Consider the following 16565-nt stretch of genomic DNA (forward strand, 5'->3'; position numbering starts at 1 on the left):
AAAAGCTGGCAAATGATTGTTTGGTGTTGGAGACAGTATCTGTGTGCAGTGTGATGCTGAGGAGCATCAGGACATTCACAGTGCTGACAGTGAAGTAGCTGCTTGCCCTGAAGTAGACGATGAGCAGCAAAGTTTGCAGCCAGCTGAGGAACAATATCTAAACAATCTGCAGCCTGTGATCTGAACACAGCACATAATGATCGTGTGTCACAAAGCTTTGCTGAATAAAAGTGTCGTCACCTTTGTTTTCTTGCAGATTATCATCGTACACGTGAGCTCTGCTGATCTCTCCACCTTCTTCTACTTCTTGACACCTTTAAGTGACATCATCCAGGTGTGTTTGTGCTGATGCCTACAGGTGTGTGTGTGTGTGCAGGTAATACCCTGGAAGAGGTGAACATGATGAATGTTTCAGGCTGCTGTGATGTAACATGTTCTAATCAGGCCCAGACACAGAAACCATTTTAAAAGACAAATTCATATTTTATTTCTTCTTCTAAATCTTTGTAAACAAACTGAATCAGTTTTTCAAATAAAGTTTGTTTTATTTTGAAAATCATCAGAGGGGAAACTGATGATTATTGTGAAGAGTCTATAAATACTGATGATTGATTGGAGCTGTCTCCAGCTGTTTGTAGATCGTTTTCCCTTCAGCTGCCTGGATACTGATGACATCATGGGGTGTGACCTCTGTGATTGGCTACTCTGAGTTAGTGCTCAGCTGCTGCTACACTTTCAGTCGGTTCACTCACACACACACACACATACTCACACACAGTTTAACGGTCAGAGAGCTGCTGATGAAGATGAAGGAGCTGCTCCTCTTCCTCTCCTGTGTCCTCTGTGTCTCTGCCGATGGTGAGTTTGTCTCGGTAAACTCTGGCAGGCCGGCAGCAGCTTATTGATCGGTGTTTCATTTCAGGTCTGCATGGTGACGTTCATATAAACGGCTGTTCAGACTTCGATGCAGAGGACATGTATGGACTGGATGGGGAGGAGGTTGCCTACGCAGACTTTAACAACCACACGGAAGTCTACATGCTGCCTCCTTTTGCCGATCCTATGACTTACCCCGGCGCTTATAAACAAGCTGTGACTGAGCTGAAGGTCTGCAGACACAACCTGAAGGCTCTTGGCGCGGTGATGAAGGACTACCCTTCCAATAACCGTAAATACAAACATTTAACGTGTGTCTCACCTCACCTGTGTTTACCTGAAATGATCAGTCCAATCAAACACAGCCAGTGAAACAAACTGATTAAAGGTATGAAATCATTCCACCTTAAACACATTTAGAAATTGACATGTTTCTATTTGTGTTTCTATTAAAGACCACATTTATTTTTCTTCATTAGTTTCTCTGGAGCTGAGCAGAGTTCTGTCTGTGCTCCTGTTTCTCTAGTTTCTCTCACACAGACAATGATGGCATCATCTCAGTGAATGACTGAACAAGTCATTGATGTTTATCACGATCACCTGCTGATGGGAACCAGCTGAAGCTCTGATCCTCTGCCTGATGTGTTTGTGCACAGATGCTCCTTCAGCTGTGATGATCTACACCAGAGACGAGGTGGAGTTTGGAGAGGAGAACACTCTGATCTGTCACGTGACTGGTTTCTATCCTGCTCCTGTCAACGTCTCCTGGACCAAGAACGGACAGAAGGTCACAGAAGGATCCAGCACCAACGTTCCCTATCCCAACAAAGATGGACCCTTCACCCAGATCTCCAGACTGCAGTTCACCGCACAGCTGGGAGACATCTACAGCTGCACAGTGCGACATCTGGCCCTGACTGAACCACTGACCAAGATCTATAGTAAGAAAACTTTATTTAAACAAAAGACTGAGGCCAGTGTTCATCAGAGCAGCTGGATCTGATCTGATAGTTTGACACGATGATTTTTGTCACACATTTTGGAGCCAATATGATCATCTCATCCCACCAACGATGGGAACAGAGTTTAATACACTGAATCATATGAACAGTAAGTAAGAACATACAGAGAACAGCAAGACGACACAGAGCAAAGCAAGCAAAGCAAACTGTGGGCTGTAGAGCCTTAAGTACAGACAGCAGAGCAACACAGAGACAGACAGAGCAGATGTCTCTGTGGCTTCTCTTTATAGGGGCCAGTAACTCCACCTCCTGCTGCTGCTGCAGGGTAACTTTCCACTCGTCCTCCAGCCAAAAACAGCTGGTGCTGGGTCAGGGGCTGGTCAGGGCTCTGGATCAGGGTTATCTGCAGCTGGGGGCCCTTTGATGAACTCTTTGCTTTGCATTATCACAATAGGTCAAGACACAGTCAAACGCCACATATTAATCCTGGTTGTTAAATCTCGCAACAAGCAGAATGCATCAACAGGTGCTCTGACAGCAAGTGGCATAATCTTATGATAAACATGTTAATAATAGCTGACCTAATTATACAGGTTATATACAGTAGTATTGTAATGATCGTTAAGGTGACTTTACTGTGATGTGTTCAGTATCTGTTACAACGTAACCACCTTAATAACCCACGGTGAGGGCAAAACTACTTGAAAGTTACAGTACATATGTTCACTGCACATAGATATATAGTGCATATAGTTATATAAGTATACTTTCCCAACATTCCCCTGGTCAACCAATTTAAGACAAATGAATTCCTGTTCGTTTGCAAAGCAGACGACACAGCATCCCTGAAAGAATTCTCAAGAAACTTAAAACGAGACTAATTATAGGAAAATGAAAATAAGGCATGAAACATACCAGTAGACACAAATTACATACGTGGATTACATGACACCATATGTGAAATTGATATAATTAAACAATTAATTCCCAGTTTTGGATTTCATCTTGGTGCAGCTTCTTTTTCTGAACAAAGGTCTCAGTGTGAGCTGTGAAATGTCCTTTGATAGCTTCAGGGTTATTTCTGGAGTTCCACAGGGCTCAGTGCTAGGACCAGTTCTGTTTACATTACACATGCGTCCTTTAGGTAACACCACAATAGGCATAACATACCTCCGTCATGCAGATGACACCCTCTTCCATGTATCCAACACACACCAGTCAGGAATGTCTCCAGAAACCAAAGACCTGGATGACCTCGAACATTTTGCTCCTACATTTAGATAAGACTGAGTTTACTGTCCTAAAAAACCTTAGACATATATGGTATCTAACCAGATACTTAGTCTGGATTTTTAACCAGGATCTGTCCTTCAATGCACATATTGAAAACTGTTTTCTTCCATTTTTGCACCCATGCTTCTATCTCTAAAATTAGAAATATCCTGTCTCACACTTACTGAAAAATGAGTTCATGCATTTGTTACTTCCAGGCTGGACGACTGTCATTCTTTATTATCAGGATGTCCTAAAAACTCCCTGAAAAGCCTTCAAGCATGAATACTGACAGGGACTAGATGACACAGTATATCTCTGTCATCCGGTCGGGGGCAGGGATAGCTCAGTGGGTAGTGTGGACGCCCCCACTGAACGGCTACCCTGAGGCACTCCTGAGGGTCCCTGCACATTGCTCCTCGGGCGCCTGATTTTTCTGCTGCCCACTGTTACACTGAGTTACATGCAGAGAGAGTAATTTCCCCACGGAGATCAATAAAGCATACGTTATTAGCATGACAGCCTTTGTTCTTACGGTAAAGGAGCCATTGAAAAGCTAAAGCAGCTGTATTAGACTAATCATACACATTTACACAGACATGCATGAATTTCAGTTTACAATCATACAAAGTTCCCTATTGGACCTTGTTACATATTTGGGTGGTTGACTCTGAGGCAGACAGTTTACCCTATAGATTGAACTAAGACCTTACAAATTTAAGAAGCACAATGACAACATTCAACAATTAGACTTAACAACCCCATTTCCCTTAATTTGAAATAATACATGTAACTGAAATCCTTCTGGTTTGCACCGTAATATCAGCACAGACAGGAGCTCTGAGTCAGCAACACTTTAAATGAGACAGTGAGAGTGAGGAGGTCCGACAGATGTTTGAGGGTGCAGCTGATGGCAACATCAATGAACTCTGTCATTGGATATATTGGAAAATGCATGGACGATATCATCACTAAAACCACCGTCTGCAAATATCCAAATCAGAAACCCTGGTAGATAAGGACATTCTTGCTAAGCTCAAAGTGCGGACCTCTGCCTTTAATTCAGGGCGTTCTGATGCATATGAAGCAGCCAGGTATGACCTCTGAAAAGGGGCCACAAAGGACTACAGGGACAAAGTGGAGTCCAGTTACCACAGCTTTGACGCCAGGCGCCTGTTGAATGGACTACGCTGCATCACTGACTACAAGAAGGAAAACATGGGCAGTGTCCAGCCCACAGCGTCTCTCACAGACGAGCTCAACAACTTCTACGCTTGTTTTGTTGCAGACAACGAGGAGCCGCTGCTCTATCCTCAGGAGCACAGTGAGGCTGTAACTTATACTCTTAAAACAGAAGCTGTGAGATGGTCTTTCAAAAAGGTCAATCTTCACAAAGCTCCGGGACCGGACGGCATCTCAGGCCGGGTTCTCAGAGCATGCGCCGACCAGCTGGTAGGGTGTTCACCAACATCTTCAACCTCTCCCTGAGGCAGTCAGGGGTCCCCACATCCCTCAAAACAACCACCATCATCCCCATTCCTAAGAAATCAGAGGTCTCCTGTCTGAAATGCTACCGCCCTGTTGCACTGACATCCGTCATCATCAAGTGCCTTGAGTGGCTGGTCAAAGGTCACCTCTGCTCCTCCCTCCATGTTACATATCTGCAAAGTTTGGCATGAACGCCAACCATCCCTCCAAATTTCTACAATCTAAGACCGAGAGCTTGCTGACGAGCTGCATCACAGTTTGGAACAGAAGCTGCTCTGCAGCAGCAGGAAGCCACAGAGCATCACTGGCACGAGGCTTCCTGCCACTCAGGATGTTTATCCCCAGAAGTGTCTCAAAGCACACAGCATCATCAAGGACCACAGCCACCCAGCACATCAGATGTTCTCCTTGTTACCATCTGGCAGACGTTACAGGAGTCTGTCTGCTCGGACTACAAGACTCAAACTCTTTTTACCATCAAGCCAGCACCACAACACATAATCCATATATGATGTAACGTTTATGTAAATCCCTCTGTGCAGGTCTCATCCCTTCAATAATGTGATGCTCATTGGAGCCATCATAAACATATAAATACAGAGTAATGAAATACAGTAAGACGAGGGCTGGAGCTCTGGGCTTTAATCTTAGGAGTTTGTTGGGAGGATCAGTGATGCAGCTGCTTCATGTGGTCCACTGCAGATATGATGGATAGTTAGGTGATAGTTGTTCCCCTCCTACGCCTGCCGACCCTTAGACGTCGTCCTCCGCCTGACTCCTCCACTCCACCTTTGTGCAGGCCCCATCGCTGACCCTGGCCTGCGTACTGCCGGTGTTGCTCCTCCACAGGCTCTGGCCTGCTGATCTGTGTTGTACCCTTCAGTTGGTGAGCTCCTTCATCTGTGAGCAGTTATGTTTTCCTTCATGTCAGGAGAGTCGTTATTGCGAGTGTGTGCAAACATCAGTTAAGTAACTGTTTTCTCGTCCTGTGAGCTCGACCTCTTCTTACTCTCCCTTTCTTTAACTTCCTTTTCCTCTCGCTTGCATGTTTCCTCTTCCACAAACTGTCTAATCACACTCTCCAGTGTGTGTGTGACTTCCTGCATCTCTTACTTTCTCATTCTCAGTTCATTCCTTAAACATATAAAGTGCAATTTGCTTCTTTTGTTGAGCAGTAAAAATCCCTCTGATGTTGTGGGACTCTCAAAAACTTAGTTCCTGGTTCAAGCCTGACACTTTGGGCTTTGCAGGGTGAAGGCCTCGTGTTTTATGCTTCTCTGATGCTCTTTGAAATGTTGTTTCTATTTTAGCCATAGAAGAAGGATTGCACGCAGTCTGACCAGCATCAAGGCAAGTGTTTCAGATACCACTGATCTCTTTATGATTCTCTCCAACACAACACCTAACTGTGCTCTTTCTGTCCCTCCTATGACCCTCCCTCTCTCTCTTTCATGGCATTTCTAATCTCTCTTTGCTGTTTGGGCTGATTGGGACCTGATGAGGGTAGAAACAAAGAATTACCTGTTTTCTTTTTTAAACCTGATTTTTGTTTCTGAGAAAAATGAGATCCACATATGAGGACATTTGTTTTAAATGCTGATCGAGCAGTGACAGTATAATGTCTATAATGGTCCAGACAACCTAAGATGTGATGTCCACATATGTGGAGGTTAATCAGCTATTCTAGTGATTCAAATAACTTGATCAGTTCTGCATCACACAGCTGTTATTCCTGTTTTTCTTTTCCCAGACAGATATTTTTGTTCTTTGAATTTAAATGTTTCTTTTCCTCTAAAATGCTCAAGTGTAGCTACTTTGCCTTCATTCCTACTTGTTTGGGAAGAGCTGTGATCCAGCTGTTTGGGTGTATTTTAATTTCTTATATTATATTTGGAGATGTGTTGTTTCCACTTGCCCTGATCACCTCCTGTGTGTATTTAGTGTGTGTTTCATTCACTCTTTGTCAGGTCGTCTGTGTATTTCCCCTCCATGTCATGTCACAGTGCTCATAATCACCATAGTTTTTCATAGTTACCTCATTCTTGGGGCTCTTCAGGTTGTTTTGTTGCTTTAACTAATTTATTATTAACACCCATATAAGATTATGCATAAAATGAATGACTAATGTAAAAAATTGTGTTTTCTTTATATATGTTTGTTATGTAAATGTGCTTTTATTTATTCACTCCACATAAAATGTAAAAAATAGTTGTTTTTTGTCTGTTTACAATTCAAATTTAAACTATTTACATTTTTTTTGCTTTGGGCTCTGGGTTGGTTCAGGTGGATGTGGTGGTGTACTGCATGCTGCTGTAGATGCAGCAGCAGCAACAGTTGCAGACACACTGGCACCTTCACACTCAACTGACTGTGTTTCATCTTCCCATTGCACTGATGGGTGGACAGCTGTCAGGAGCCTGTGCAGTTTGTGGAGCGGCTCCGTATGATATCCTCTACACTCTGCCTTTGTGTTGTCAACAACATTAAAATGCTTCCAGATTTGGCTTTTCTTGGTTTCACTTAATGACCCAGGTGATTAAAAACATGTTCAAGAGTCTGCGTGAAAGTTACAGTGCACATGCTCAGTGCAGGTAGATGTAGAGTGTATATAGTTACATAGACATACATGTCATCCTGTTTCTCTCTGTGTGTCTGTGTCTCCAGATGTGGAGGCGTCTGCTCAGCCTGATCCAGGTGTTGGACCCTCTGTGTTCTGTGGAGTGGGTCTGACTCTCGGTCTGGTCGGTGTGGCTGTTGGAACCTTCTTCCTCATCAAAGGAAACGAGTGCAGCTGATTGGCTCACGGTGACGATGTCATTCTATGACGAGCTCCTAATCAGTGTGACTGTGCTGTAGGTGAGTGTGCAGAGTTCGCCTGTAATGAGCATCAGATCCTTTGTTCTGGTTTACCTGCCTCACCTGACGTGCTTAATAATGGAACATCTGTATGAGCTGTGCCGTCAGCCGCTGGTGTCAATAAAGTTTAACTCTGGAATTCAAAGCAAAGCTATTTTCAGCTGCTCTCGCACCACCAGCAGATTTTACCTGGACTCTGTTCCTGCCACAAAAGTGATGAGACTGAGATCAGTTTGATGTGACCTCAGTGTTCATAAACTCCTATAATGTGTCTTTGTTTACCAAACCGTGTTTCAGATTTTCATATATCAATAAAGTTTAATGACGGATTGTGTGTGTGTGTGTTGAGTCAGACTTTGAGCTCTAACAGAATGAACATTAATGATGTCTGAATTTGTCTTTGCAAACACAAAGATGTCAAACTAAATCCTGATGAAGACTCTGCTGATGAAAGCAGGTGAAAGAAAAATCAGTGAGTGTTTATAGAAATGAATCTAACATGTTTGTATTCCAGATGTTTTAATATCTGGCATTTAAATTTACTCTGAATATGGATAAAATCTCATTCTGATTTCATTCAGTTTAATTTCTACAGCACAAAATCACAACAACAGTCAGCTGAAGCAGCTTCATATTGTGATGTAAATACTCTTCAATAACACAACATTAATACGAGCTGAGGTTCATCTGCTGCAGTCTGACTGGTTTATAAATGTGAATCTGAATTTCTCTGCTTGAATATTTAAATGCAGATTGAGTGTAATGTTAATTTAACAGTGAAATGTGATCCAGCTGCTCTGAAGAGCTCGCCATGATGACATCACACTGTGGCGTCCACGCAGGAACATCAGCCACACACGAGTCCCACACACCCACAGAGCTGATTGTAAATCTGATCACTGTCACTGTTACAGGTTCTTCTCATTGTTACAGCAGGTCTGACATCAGTGTTGGGTGCAGATAACTATTATACACGAATATGTTTCCATGACTGCAGACTGTGACTGAAACGTAAATGAAAGCAGGTTTTCAGTTTGCTCTGCTTTCAGAGCTTTAACGGACAGAAACACACGTGGAGGTGAAGGGTGTGAACTATGAGCTGATCCCACAGCAACAGATGATGCTGTGGTCATGTGACCTGACTTCCTGTTTCTCGAGCAGCTCTCCGTCAGACTGAGTCAGTTTGTCTGCAGAACTTAGAAACATGGCTTCATCCTTCCTCTGCCTCCTCTTCATCAGCCTCAGCACAGCAGGTACCATCAATACGCTGACCAGTGATCACTAATACACTGATCGGTGACATGATTCGCCCTCGGTCTGATGTTCTGTTTGTTCTCAGATGGATTCATGACTTACAGACTGTCTCGCTGTGACTTTAACTCCACTGAGCTGAAGGACATCCGGTTCACCGACTCTTACTATTACAACATGATAGAGATCATCAGGTTTGACAGCAATGTGGGGACGTTTGTTGGATTCACTGACTTTGGAGTGAAGACCGCAGAGGCCTGGAACAATATTCCTGCAAGGCTGGCTACCATGAGGGCTCAGAAGGGGACGTACTGCAAACCAAACATTGATGTTAGATACCACAACCTTATGTCTAAATCAGGTGAGCGTGCGTGGTCTGTGTGACATCATCAGGTGTTCCTGCTGACCTCACTCTGAATCATTTATGATGGACTCACAGCTGCAGCTAATTTTGATGATTAATAACTTTAATAAATCATCGATCACGGAACATAAGACGCCGGAGAACGACTCTGACCTGCGGCGCCCCCTGCTGGTGACACAGGCAAACTGCAGCTGTTCCTCATAACACACTCATTGTGATATTATTTTTTTAAACTCTTTGAGCTGAAAAATCATCCACAATTGTTTTTTAATATTTCCATATACATATTTTAACAGCACGGAGCAGCCTGACAGGTTAATTATTTCCTTCTTTTCATCTTATTCATCTATTTTAAATATGACAAATATGAAGCACTGATGTCTGCAGTTCATTTATTGGTTGTGACCTTCACAGCTTGTTTAGCAGCTTCACACCTGCAAACATTTACAGCTCAGATCTATGACTCAGTGTAACAGTGGAGTTATTCAATATGAGGCAACACTTATAAAGTTATCATCAGAACACACACATATAAATGTAACTGCTGTTATGTAATCTGTGTGTGTTTCACTCTCTACAGCATCTCTGCAGTAAAGTGAGCTAAAATGCTGAAACAGCTGCTGTGCTGACAGGCTGACCTGACTGATCAGTGAAATGTAAACACACACAAGCTGTGACTGTGTAACATCAGAAACAGAGAGTGCAGGGGAAGCTGTCTGATAGTGTGAAGTCATCCTGTGTGTTCTGCTTTTGGGTTATAGATGGTTCGATCTACGAGTGCACCTAAACACAGCATGAATGTTGAACCACATGAGCAGGCTGTTTACAACAGTAACTTCCTCTCTGGAGTGAGACGGTGCAACCTCAGAGAAAGAAACGTGTGAGAAGTTTCCTCTCTTATCTGACCCATCTGTGTGACTGGTTACAAATATGATTAATTAAACAGGCAAAGCGCCCCCTGCAGGCCCCGGATGGTACACTCTGTGCCTTCCATCGGGGCCTCGATCACAAGCTCCTCCACCGTTGTTTGCAGCCCACAGATTTACACGATCAGCTCTTCCAGTTCAGGTCCTGTCGCCTAGCAACCACCACCTAGAATGATAATGTAAAACTTTCATTAATCAGAAGCTCAGAGTTTTGACTTTAATTTTGTTAAAATTTTAAATCGAAACATATTGTAAATCAAATAAACGTATCTATCAAATATATATAACTTTGACTACAACAACCAGCAGCAGCTTTCTTTCTGTGCTGTCACCACAGCAGATTTCTGAGACATATAATCTCTCCAGTGTGTCGTGGGCAGTGTTCGGTGTAATGCGTTACTAAGTAATGCGTTACTGTAATTAAATTACTTTTCCACTGAAAAAGTAGAGTAACTGATTACTGTTCATTTTTAGGTATTTTAATTACAGTTACTTACAATGTACTTGCGTTACATTGTAAAATAATTAAACTCGCTGAATATCATTATTTAATTTCAATAATTTATCTTCTAAACGTAGAAGTAAACTCTGCTCTTTAACATGGCTGTAGTGCAGCTGCGCGTCATTTCGCGCCAGTTTGCTGCACAGTCGTTTTCTACAGCGGAAGATTTCTGACTCGGCTGAAGCGAGTTTTATGTTGATATACAATTTTTATTCGTTATCAAGAATAACATAAAACATAACAACCAAACAGAAAAGCAAAGAAAGAAAGAAGGAAAGAAAAAAAGAAAAAAATAAAAATTTTTTTACACATACACACAAAAAACATATTTTCACTTAATTACCCACAGATATAGAAAGAGAAAAAGATAAACTCCAAGAATGAGATGTCCTTTACACTTACTTCCTATTTAACTGAGAACATCTTAATCGCAACCAACCCCCCCTCAACAGTTGGGACAAATCATTTGGCAAATAAGAAAGCAAAGGGGACCAAACATTGAGAAAGAGACCCTCATTTCCTCCTAAAATAGCAGCAGTTCTTTCACGAGGAATAACTTTAAATAATTCACTGTACCACAACATCACAGAGGGAGGTTTATCCTTAACCCAATTAATGAGAATACATTTCCTAGCTACCAGCAATAGTTTGTCACATAATTTGCGCTGCAAGTGATTCAATGTTACTTCTTTTGAGGGTAGGCCAAGAAAAAAATACCCAGGGTCCCTTTGAATCAGGTTGTTAAAAATATTACTTAGTTCTTGAGAAATGAAGCTCCAAAATCTTTTGATTAATTTACATTCCCAAAAGTAATGAAAAAAAGTGCCAGTTTCTTTTTGACATTTACTACAAAGATGGGAAATATGAGGTGCAATCTTATGCAAGACATTAGGAGCTATATAAAGGCGATGTATGATTTTGTATTGGGTTTCTCGTAAGCGGTTACAAGTAAAAGTGGAACTACTCATGTTAATGGCTCCTTTCCACTCCTCTTCAGTGTATTGATTATTAAGATCTCTCTCCCATTTATAAATAGCGCTCAGTGTGTTGCTACTAAGAGTATATAGGAGAGAGTAAAAAGCTGGGATAAAATGAGTTCTGTCTTTTCGCTTAATAAGAAATGTTTCAATATCATCATATATAACTATTTCTGAAGACTGTGGAATTCTAGAATGAACGAAGTTACGAACCTGGAGAAAGCCAAAAAAATGGTCTCTAGGGATATTAAAATTTGACTGCAATTGCTCAAAGTTCATCAGAATGTTGTTTTGATACAAATCGCCAATTACCCTTAATCCCTTTTTGTGCCACTTATCGAACATGCTACAAGACATTCCTGGAACAAAATCGTTGTTTCTTACTAAAGGAGTCAAGAGTGAAGTGCAATCTTCTCTACCCAACCTTTTACGCATTTCCCCCCAGACCCTTATTGTATTATAAATGATTGGGTTGTTCTTAATCCCCATTTTTAATATTGTTTTTTTGTCACAGACAGCTAAGCTCCAAAGGGAATAAGGTAAAGTGGACCAAGAGTCTAGGTGAGAGTAAGAATTTAGATAAGCATGTAGCCACTCCCATAAGACACGGCTATGACATGCCCAATTATAAAAAATTAAATTTGGTCGGCCTAAGCCTCCCCTATCTATAGGCAGTTGTAGAGTTCCAATCCTTAATCTAGGTTTCTTGCCACGCCAGATAAATTTTGAAAAGGCTTTTTCTATATTACAAGAAACTTTCTGAGTGATCAATAAAGGTAGCATTTGTAGGGGATATAATAAACGCGGGAGAATACTCATTTTGATTAAGTTCACACGCCCCATAAGAGAAAGCGGCAGTTTTTGCCATCTATCTAAATCTTTTTTGATTTTTATTATAACTGGTGATAAGTTCAATTTCCATAAATCTTTAAGAACTGGTGGAATGTTTAGCCCAAGGTATGTAAAGCCACTGGGGGACCATTGAAAGGGATTAGAGAAATCTGGCAAAGAGTTAATCTGATCACCCAGTGGCATAACTTCTGATTTCCCAAAATTAATTCTGTAACCAGAGAATGAGCTGAACTCATGTATGGTAGACATAATAGCTGGTATTGATTGTTCTGGTTTTGATAAGAACAGCAGAATATCGTCAGCGTACAATGCTATCTTATGATTTGTTCCACCCACTGTTATACCATGCACATCTTGGTGCTGGCGAATAGCCTCAGCTAGAGGTTCAAGTGCTAATGCAAAGAGGAGAGGGGACAGGGGACATATTTATGACATGGACATATTCCCGTCTCTTCACTTTTCTGAAACAAGCAGACAAGAACATTACAGTAATATGTAAAAACTATCGGCTGCTGTTAATAGCAGGAGTAATCTACTGAAGTGCCTGACACGGAGCATAGACGAACACTTCTGAGTGATCCTTGTTCATCATCCATGGATAACACCGCAGCAGCTCCTGCTAAGCAGCAAAACCTGATTTTACTTCAGCAGCACAGAAAGCGTCTGAAGGGGAGCTTAAAGAATGATTGCAGGCTACACTGTGGAAGAGATGCTGCCGCTGCGTACTGTAGTCTCCGTCTTTAAAAAATATTTATTATTAAAGAGTTTAATTTCTATTGTTTGTCCACTCAAGGTTTATAGGGATTTTAAGAAATATTTAGTTAAATTACTTATTGAGTAATTAAGTTACTTTTCTGACACAGTAATTAGATACGTATTTTAAATACAATATTGACTAAGTAATTAGTAATTAGTAATTAATTACTTTTTTAAAGTAACTTACCCAACACTGGTCGTGGGTCTGCCTTTGGGCCTCCTCCTGGTGGGATCTTATCCAGACCTCGCTCTGTCGGTCACTACCCACAGCTGATGAACACGGGTGAGGGTGGGGCAGTAGATCGACGTAGATCGAGAGCCCTGCTTTTACACTCAGCTGTCCAATCTGTTTGTCAACCTCCTGTCACTTGTGAACAAGACCCCAAGATACTTCAACTCCTCCACTTGTGGCAAGGACTCGTCCCCAACCTGGAGTGGGCACTCCATTCTTTTTCTGAGGAGAATGGCTGCAGATTTGGAGGCGCTGATTCTCATCGGCTGTGAACCATTCCAGTGCGAGCTGGAGGCCACCTCCTCCTGACCTCCTGCCTGGTTGGGCAAACTCCCTCAATGCACCCTTGAGTATCCTTAAGAGGATGAAGAGCTGGTCCAGTGTTCCATGTATAACGGACGGACTGTCCTTTCCAGCACCCTGGCATAGACCTTCCCAGGGAGGCTGAGTAGTGTGATCCCCCTATAGTTGTAAGACATCCTCCGGTCCCCCTTCCTAAAGATGGGAACCAATCCAGAGGTACCACCCCAAACACAACCAAAACATCCCCAAAACATCCAGAGTCTTCAGGAACTCAGGCTGAACCCAGGGGCTCTGCCACCAACGAGTAGTTTAACTGCCTCAGTGACTTGACTCACTGGACATTGGTGGGTCTTCCCCCTCAACGCCAGGCTCTGCTTCCTCCACGAAAGACGTGTCAGTGGGATTATGGAGGCCCTTGAAGTATTCCTTCCACTGCCTGACAATGTCCTCAGTCAAAGTCAGCAGCACTCCACCCGCACTATTAATATGCACTGTGCCTTTTAAATAAATGCATTCAAATTATACAGAGAACGTTAATGATAACACAAACTAATAATGTCTTGCAGCTCCGCCCACTGTCAAACTTCACTCCACCACGCCTCTCTCTACAGTCACCATCCTGCCATGTTGGTCTGCAGTGTCTATGACTTCTTTCCCAGTAAGATCAAAGTGAGCTGGCACAGAGACGGACAGGAAGTCACCTCTGATGTCACTTCCACTGAGGAGATGGAGGATGGGGATTGGTACTACCAGACCCACTGCTACCTGGAGTACACACCCAGGTGAGCATCATGATAATAATAGTGCTAAAGTTTAAACATTTAAAGTCCAGATCTGAGAGTCACTAATGTTTGTGTCGAAGGTCTGGAGAGAAGATCTCCTGTGTGGTGGAGCACGCCAGCCTGGAGAAACCTCTGATCACTAACTGGGGTAAATACCTGTCTGTATCTACACACCTGTACATACCTGTCTGTCTCTCCACCTGTCTGACCCTCACCTGTGTGACTCAGATCCCTCCTCATCCTCATTCATGCCTAAGACAGAGAGGGACAAGCTTGCCGTCGGCGCCTCAGGACTGCTCCTCTGTCTGATCTTGTCTCTGGCTGGGTTCATCTACTACAGACAGAGAGCTCGAGGTCAGAGAACCACTCTCACTCACAGACCAGTTCAGACCAGAAACCAGTTCAGACCAGAAACCAGTTCAGACCAGACTGAAACCGTTCAGAGATACAAAATCTCAAACCACATACGATGGGTCTAAAACTGGTTTTGATCAGGTTTACATCAATATTTTTTTTAATATATTGATGTTTTAAAATGTACACTTTTGGGCAGGTTAAGGCCAGTTTCACACATTTCTAGAACAATACTGTACATTTTCAGACAAGTGTTAGTTTTTGGCTGCATTCAAACGCAGGTTTTCTACTGGTTTCAGAGAACTCTTGGTCCTTGTCCAATCCCTAAAACATGAAACTTTTCTGAATCATCAGTATTGCTCAGTTTAAAATCAGCTTCCATGAAGTGCTTTCAGAGTTTGCTGGTGACTGTGTCCTCATCTCTTCTTCTTTCTCCAGGTCGTATCCTGGTTCCCACAAACTGAGGCTGTTCCTGGTCCTGGTTTTCTCTGATGTTTTAAAGTCAGCTGCTTCCTGTGTTTAGCAGACTGATGACGGTGTAGCCAATATGTCAGCACACCAAAGAATAACTGAAACAACATCTGTGCCAAAAGAAGAAAATGTATTCAGGGTCTGACTGCAGTTTACCATCTGTGCTTAATATGTTATAGAGCAGCGGTCCCCCAACCCCGAGTCGTTTGGTGCCGGGCTGTGAGAGTTGAGGTTCGGGTGTAAAATGTATGGTTTTCAGGGTTTTTAGCGGTTTTTAGTGTTATTTTTGTTTTTGTCGTTAACTCGGTTTTTGTGGGTCTTTAAACGCGTGTTATGAATAAATCTTCTTTTTTCGTTAGCGGTACTAATTTTCTTTTGTGGTGTTTATTTGTGACACCTTAAAGGCCGTGAAAACATTGTCAGGCATAAACCGGTCCATGGCGCAAAAAAGGTTGGGGACCGCTGCCATAGAGATTTCTGGATTGGAGCATGTCATCCTTCAGGACTCATATCTGCTTTGAAAAGATGAGAAGCTGTTCTTTACGGGATATTTGGGGTATTACGGTAGCACAAAGCATTCACAGGCTACTGCTGTCTGAACTCTGCTTAGGTTTTACCGTCAGTGTTTTGCAATGCCGTAGCTCCTCCACCAACTGGGTTAGAGAGACATTTCAAAGACGAGCTTTACGAAACTTTACTGTGCATCATTAGAAAGCACGAGCAGCCACAGTCCAATCACAGATAAGAATTGATGATTGATTGATGATGATGCACGGAGCAGAGAGGCAGGAATGGAGAAGTGGCAACGCACAAAAAAAGAGCAGGAGATTTAAAAACTCCAGTGTGGCCCAGGCTGAAAAACCTTTTTATACATATTTTTTATATTTCATATTTAAAGTTGGTGTTGTGTTACATTTTGTTCATGTTCAATATCAGTTTCCACTTAAGTATAAAGCTGAAAAAACTGTCTGTTTTGTTTCTTTCTAAATGTCTGTATATAGTCTGGCCAGCAAATACTAAAAATGAAAAGAGCTACAGTGTCTTGCAAAAGTATTCGGCCGCCTTGAACTTTCCCACATTTTGTCGCATTACAGCCACAAACATGAATCAATGTTATTGGACTTCCACATGAAAGACCAACACAAAGTGGTGCACATGTGAGAAGTGGAACGGAAATCATACATGATTCCAAACATTTGTTATAAATAAATAACTGAAAAGTGGCGTGTGTGTGATTATTCAGCTTGAACATGTGACTGCTGCATCAGTGCACACAAAAGTCTTTGACAGGTTTATAAGATCATGTCAGCGTCAGAGCGATCCAGCGATATTGATCAGTAC

The 16565-nt window shown here is 42.3% G+C and overlaps 2 protein-coding genes across 6 annotated transcripts; both read left to right on the forward strand.

The window, feature by feature from the left end:
• The first annotated feature begins 722 nt into the window (after positions 1-722).
• LOC147333573 (H-2 class II histocompatibility antigen, A-U alpha chain-like) lies at positions 723-7783 on the forward strand. Of its 4 annotated transcripts, XR_015128374.1 has the most exons (5): positions 723-858; positions 923-1168; positions 1533-1817; positions 5398-7130; positions 7263-7398. XR_015128374.1 is itself a non-coding variant. In XM_086286403.1 (4 exons), exons 1-4 carry the CDS (start codon positions 801-803, stop codon positions 5460-5462), a joined length of 654 nt encoding a protein of 217 aa, XP_086142529.1. In that variant the 5' UTR covers positions 723-800; the 3' UTR covers positions 5463-7395. The 4 variants fall into 4 exon arrangements, 3 of the variants coding, with proteins under 3 accessions (XP_086142529.1, XP_086142530.1, XP_086142528.1); XM_086286403.1 differs by having other exon boundaries at positions 5398-7395; XM_086286404.1 differs by having other exon boundaries at positions 724-858; positions 5909-7395.
• A 794-nt stretch (positions 7784-8577) lies between these two features.
• LOC147333574 (rano class II histocompatibility antigen, A beta chain-like) lies at positions 8578-16442 on the forward strand. Of its 2 annotated transcripts, XM_086286419.1 has the most exons (5): positions 8929-9066; positions 14184-14399; positions 14480-14547; positions 14628-14753; positions 15192-16442. In XM_086286419.1, exons 2-5 carry the CDS (start codon positions 14242-14244, stop codon positions 15215-15217), a joined length of 378 nt encoding a protein of 125 aa, XP_086142545.1. In that variant the 5' UTR covers positions 8929-9066; positions 14184-14241; the 3' UTR covers positions 15218-16442. The 2 variants fall into 2 exon arrangements, 1 of the variants encoding a protein (XP_086142545.1); XR_015128375.1 differs by lacking the exons at positions 14628-14753; positions 15192-16442 and adding an exon at positions 8578-8707 and having other exon boundaries at positions 8794-9066.
• The last annotated feature ends 123 nt before the right edge of the window (positions 16443-16565 follow it).

Source organism: Aulonocara sp. 'chitande type north' Nkhata Bay, linkage group LG3 (genome assembly GCF_057382095.1).
Source record: "Aulonocara sp. 'chitande type north' Nkhata Bay isolate Kocher_YH1m ecotype deep benthic linkage group LG3, A_spYH_male_GT1.1, whole genome shotgun sequence".
Classification (NCBI taxonomy): domain Eukaryota; kingdom Metazoa; phylum Chordata; class Actinopteri; order Cichliformes; family Cichlidae; genus Aulonocara; species Aulonocara sp. 'chitande type north' Nkhata Bay.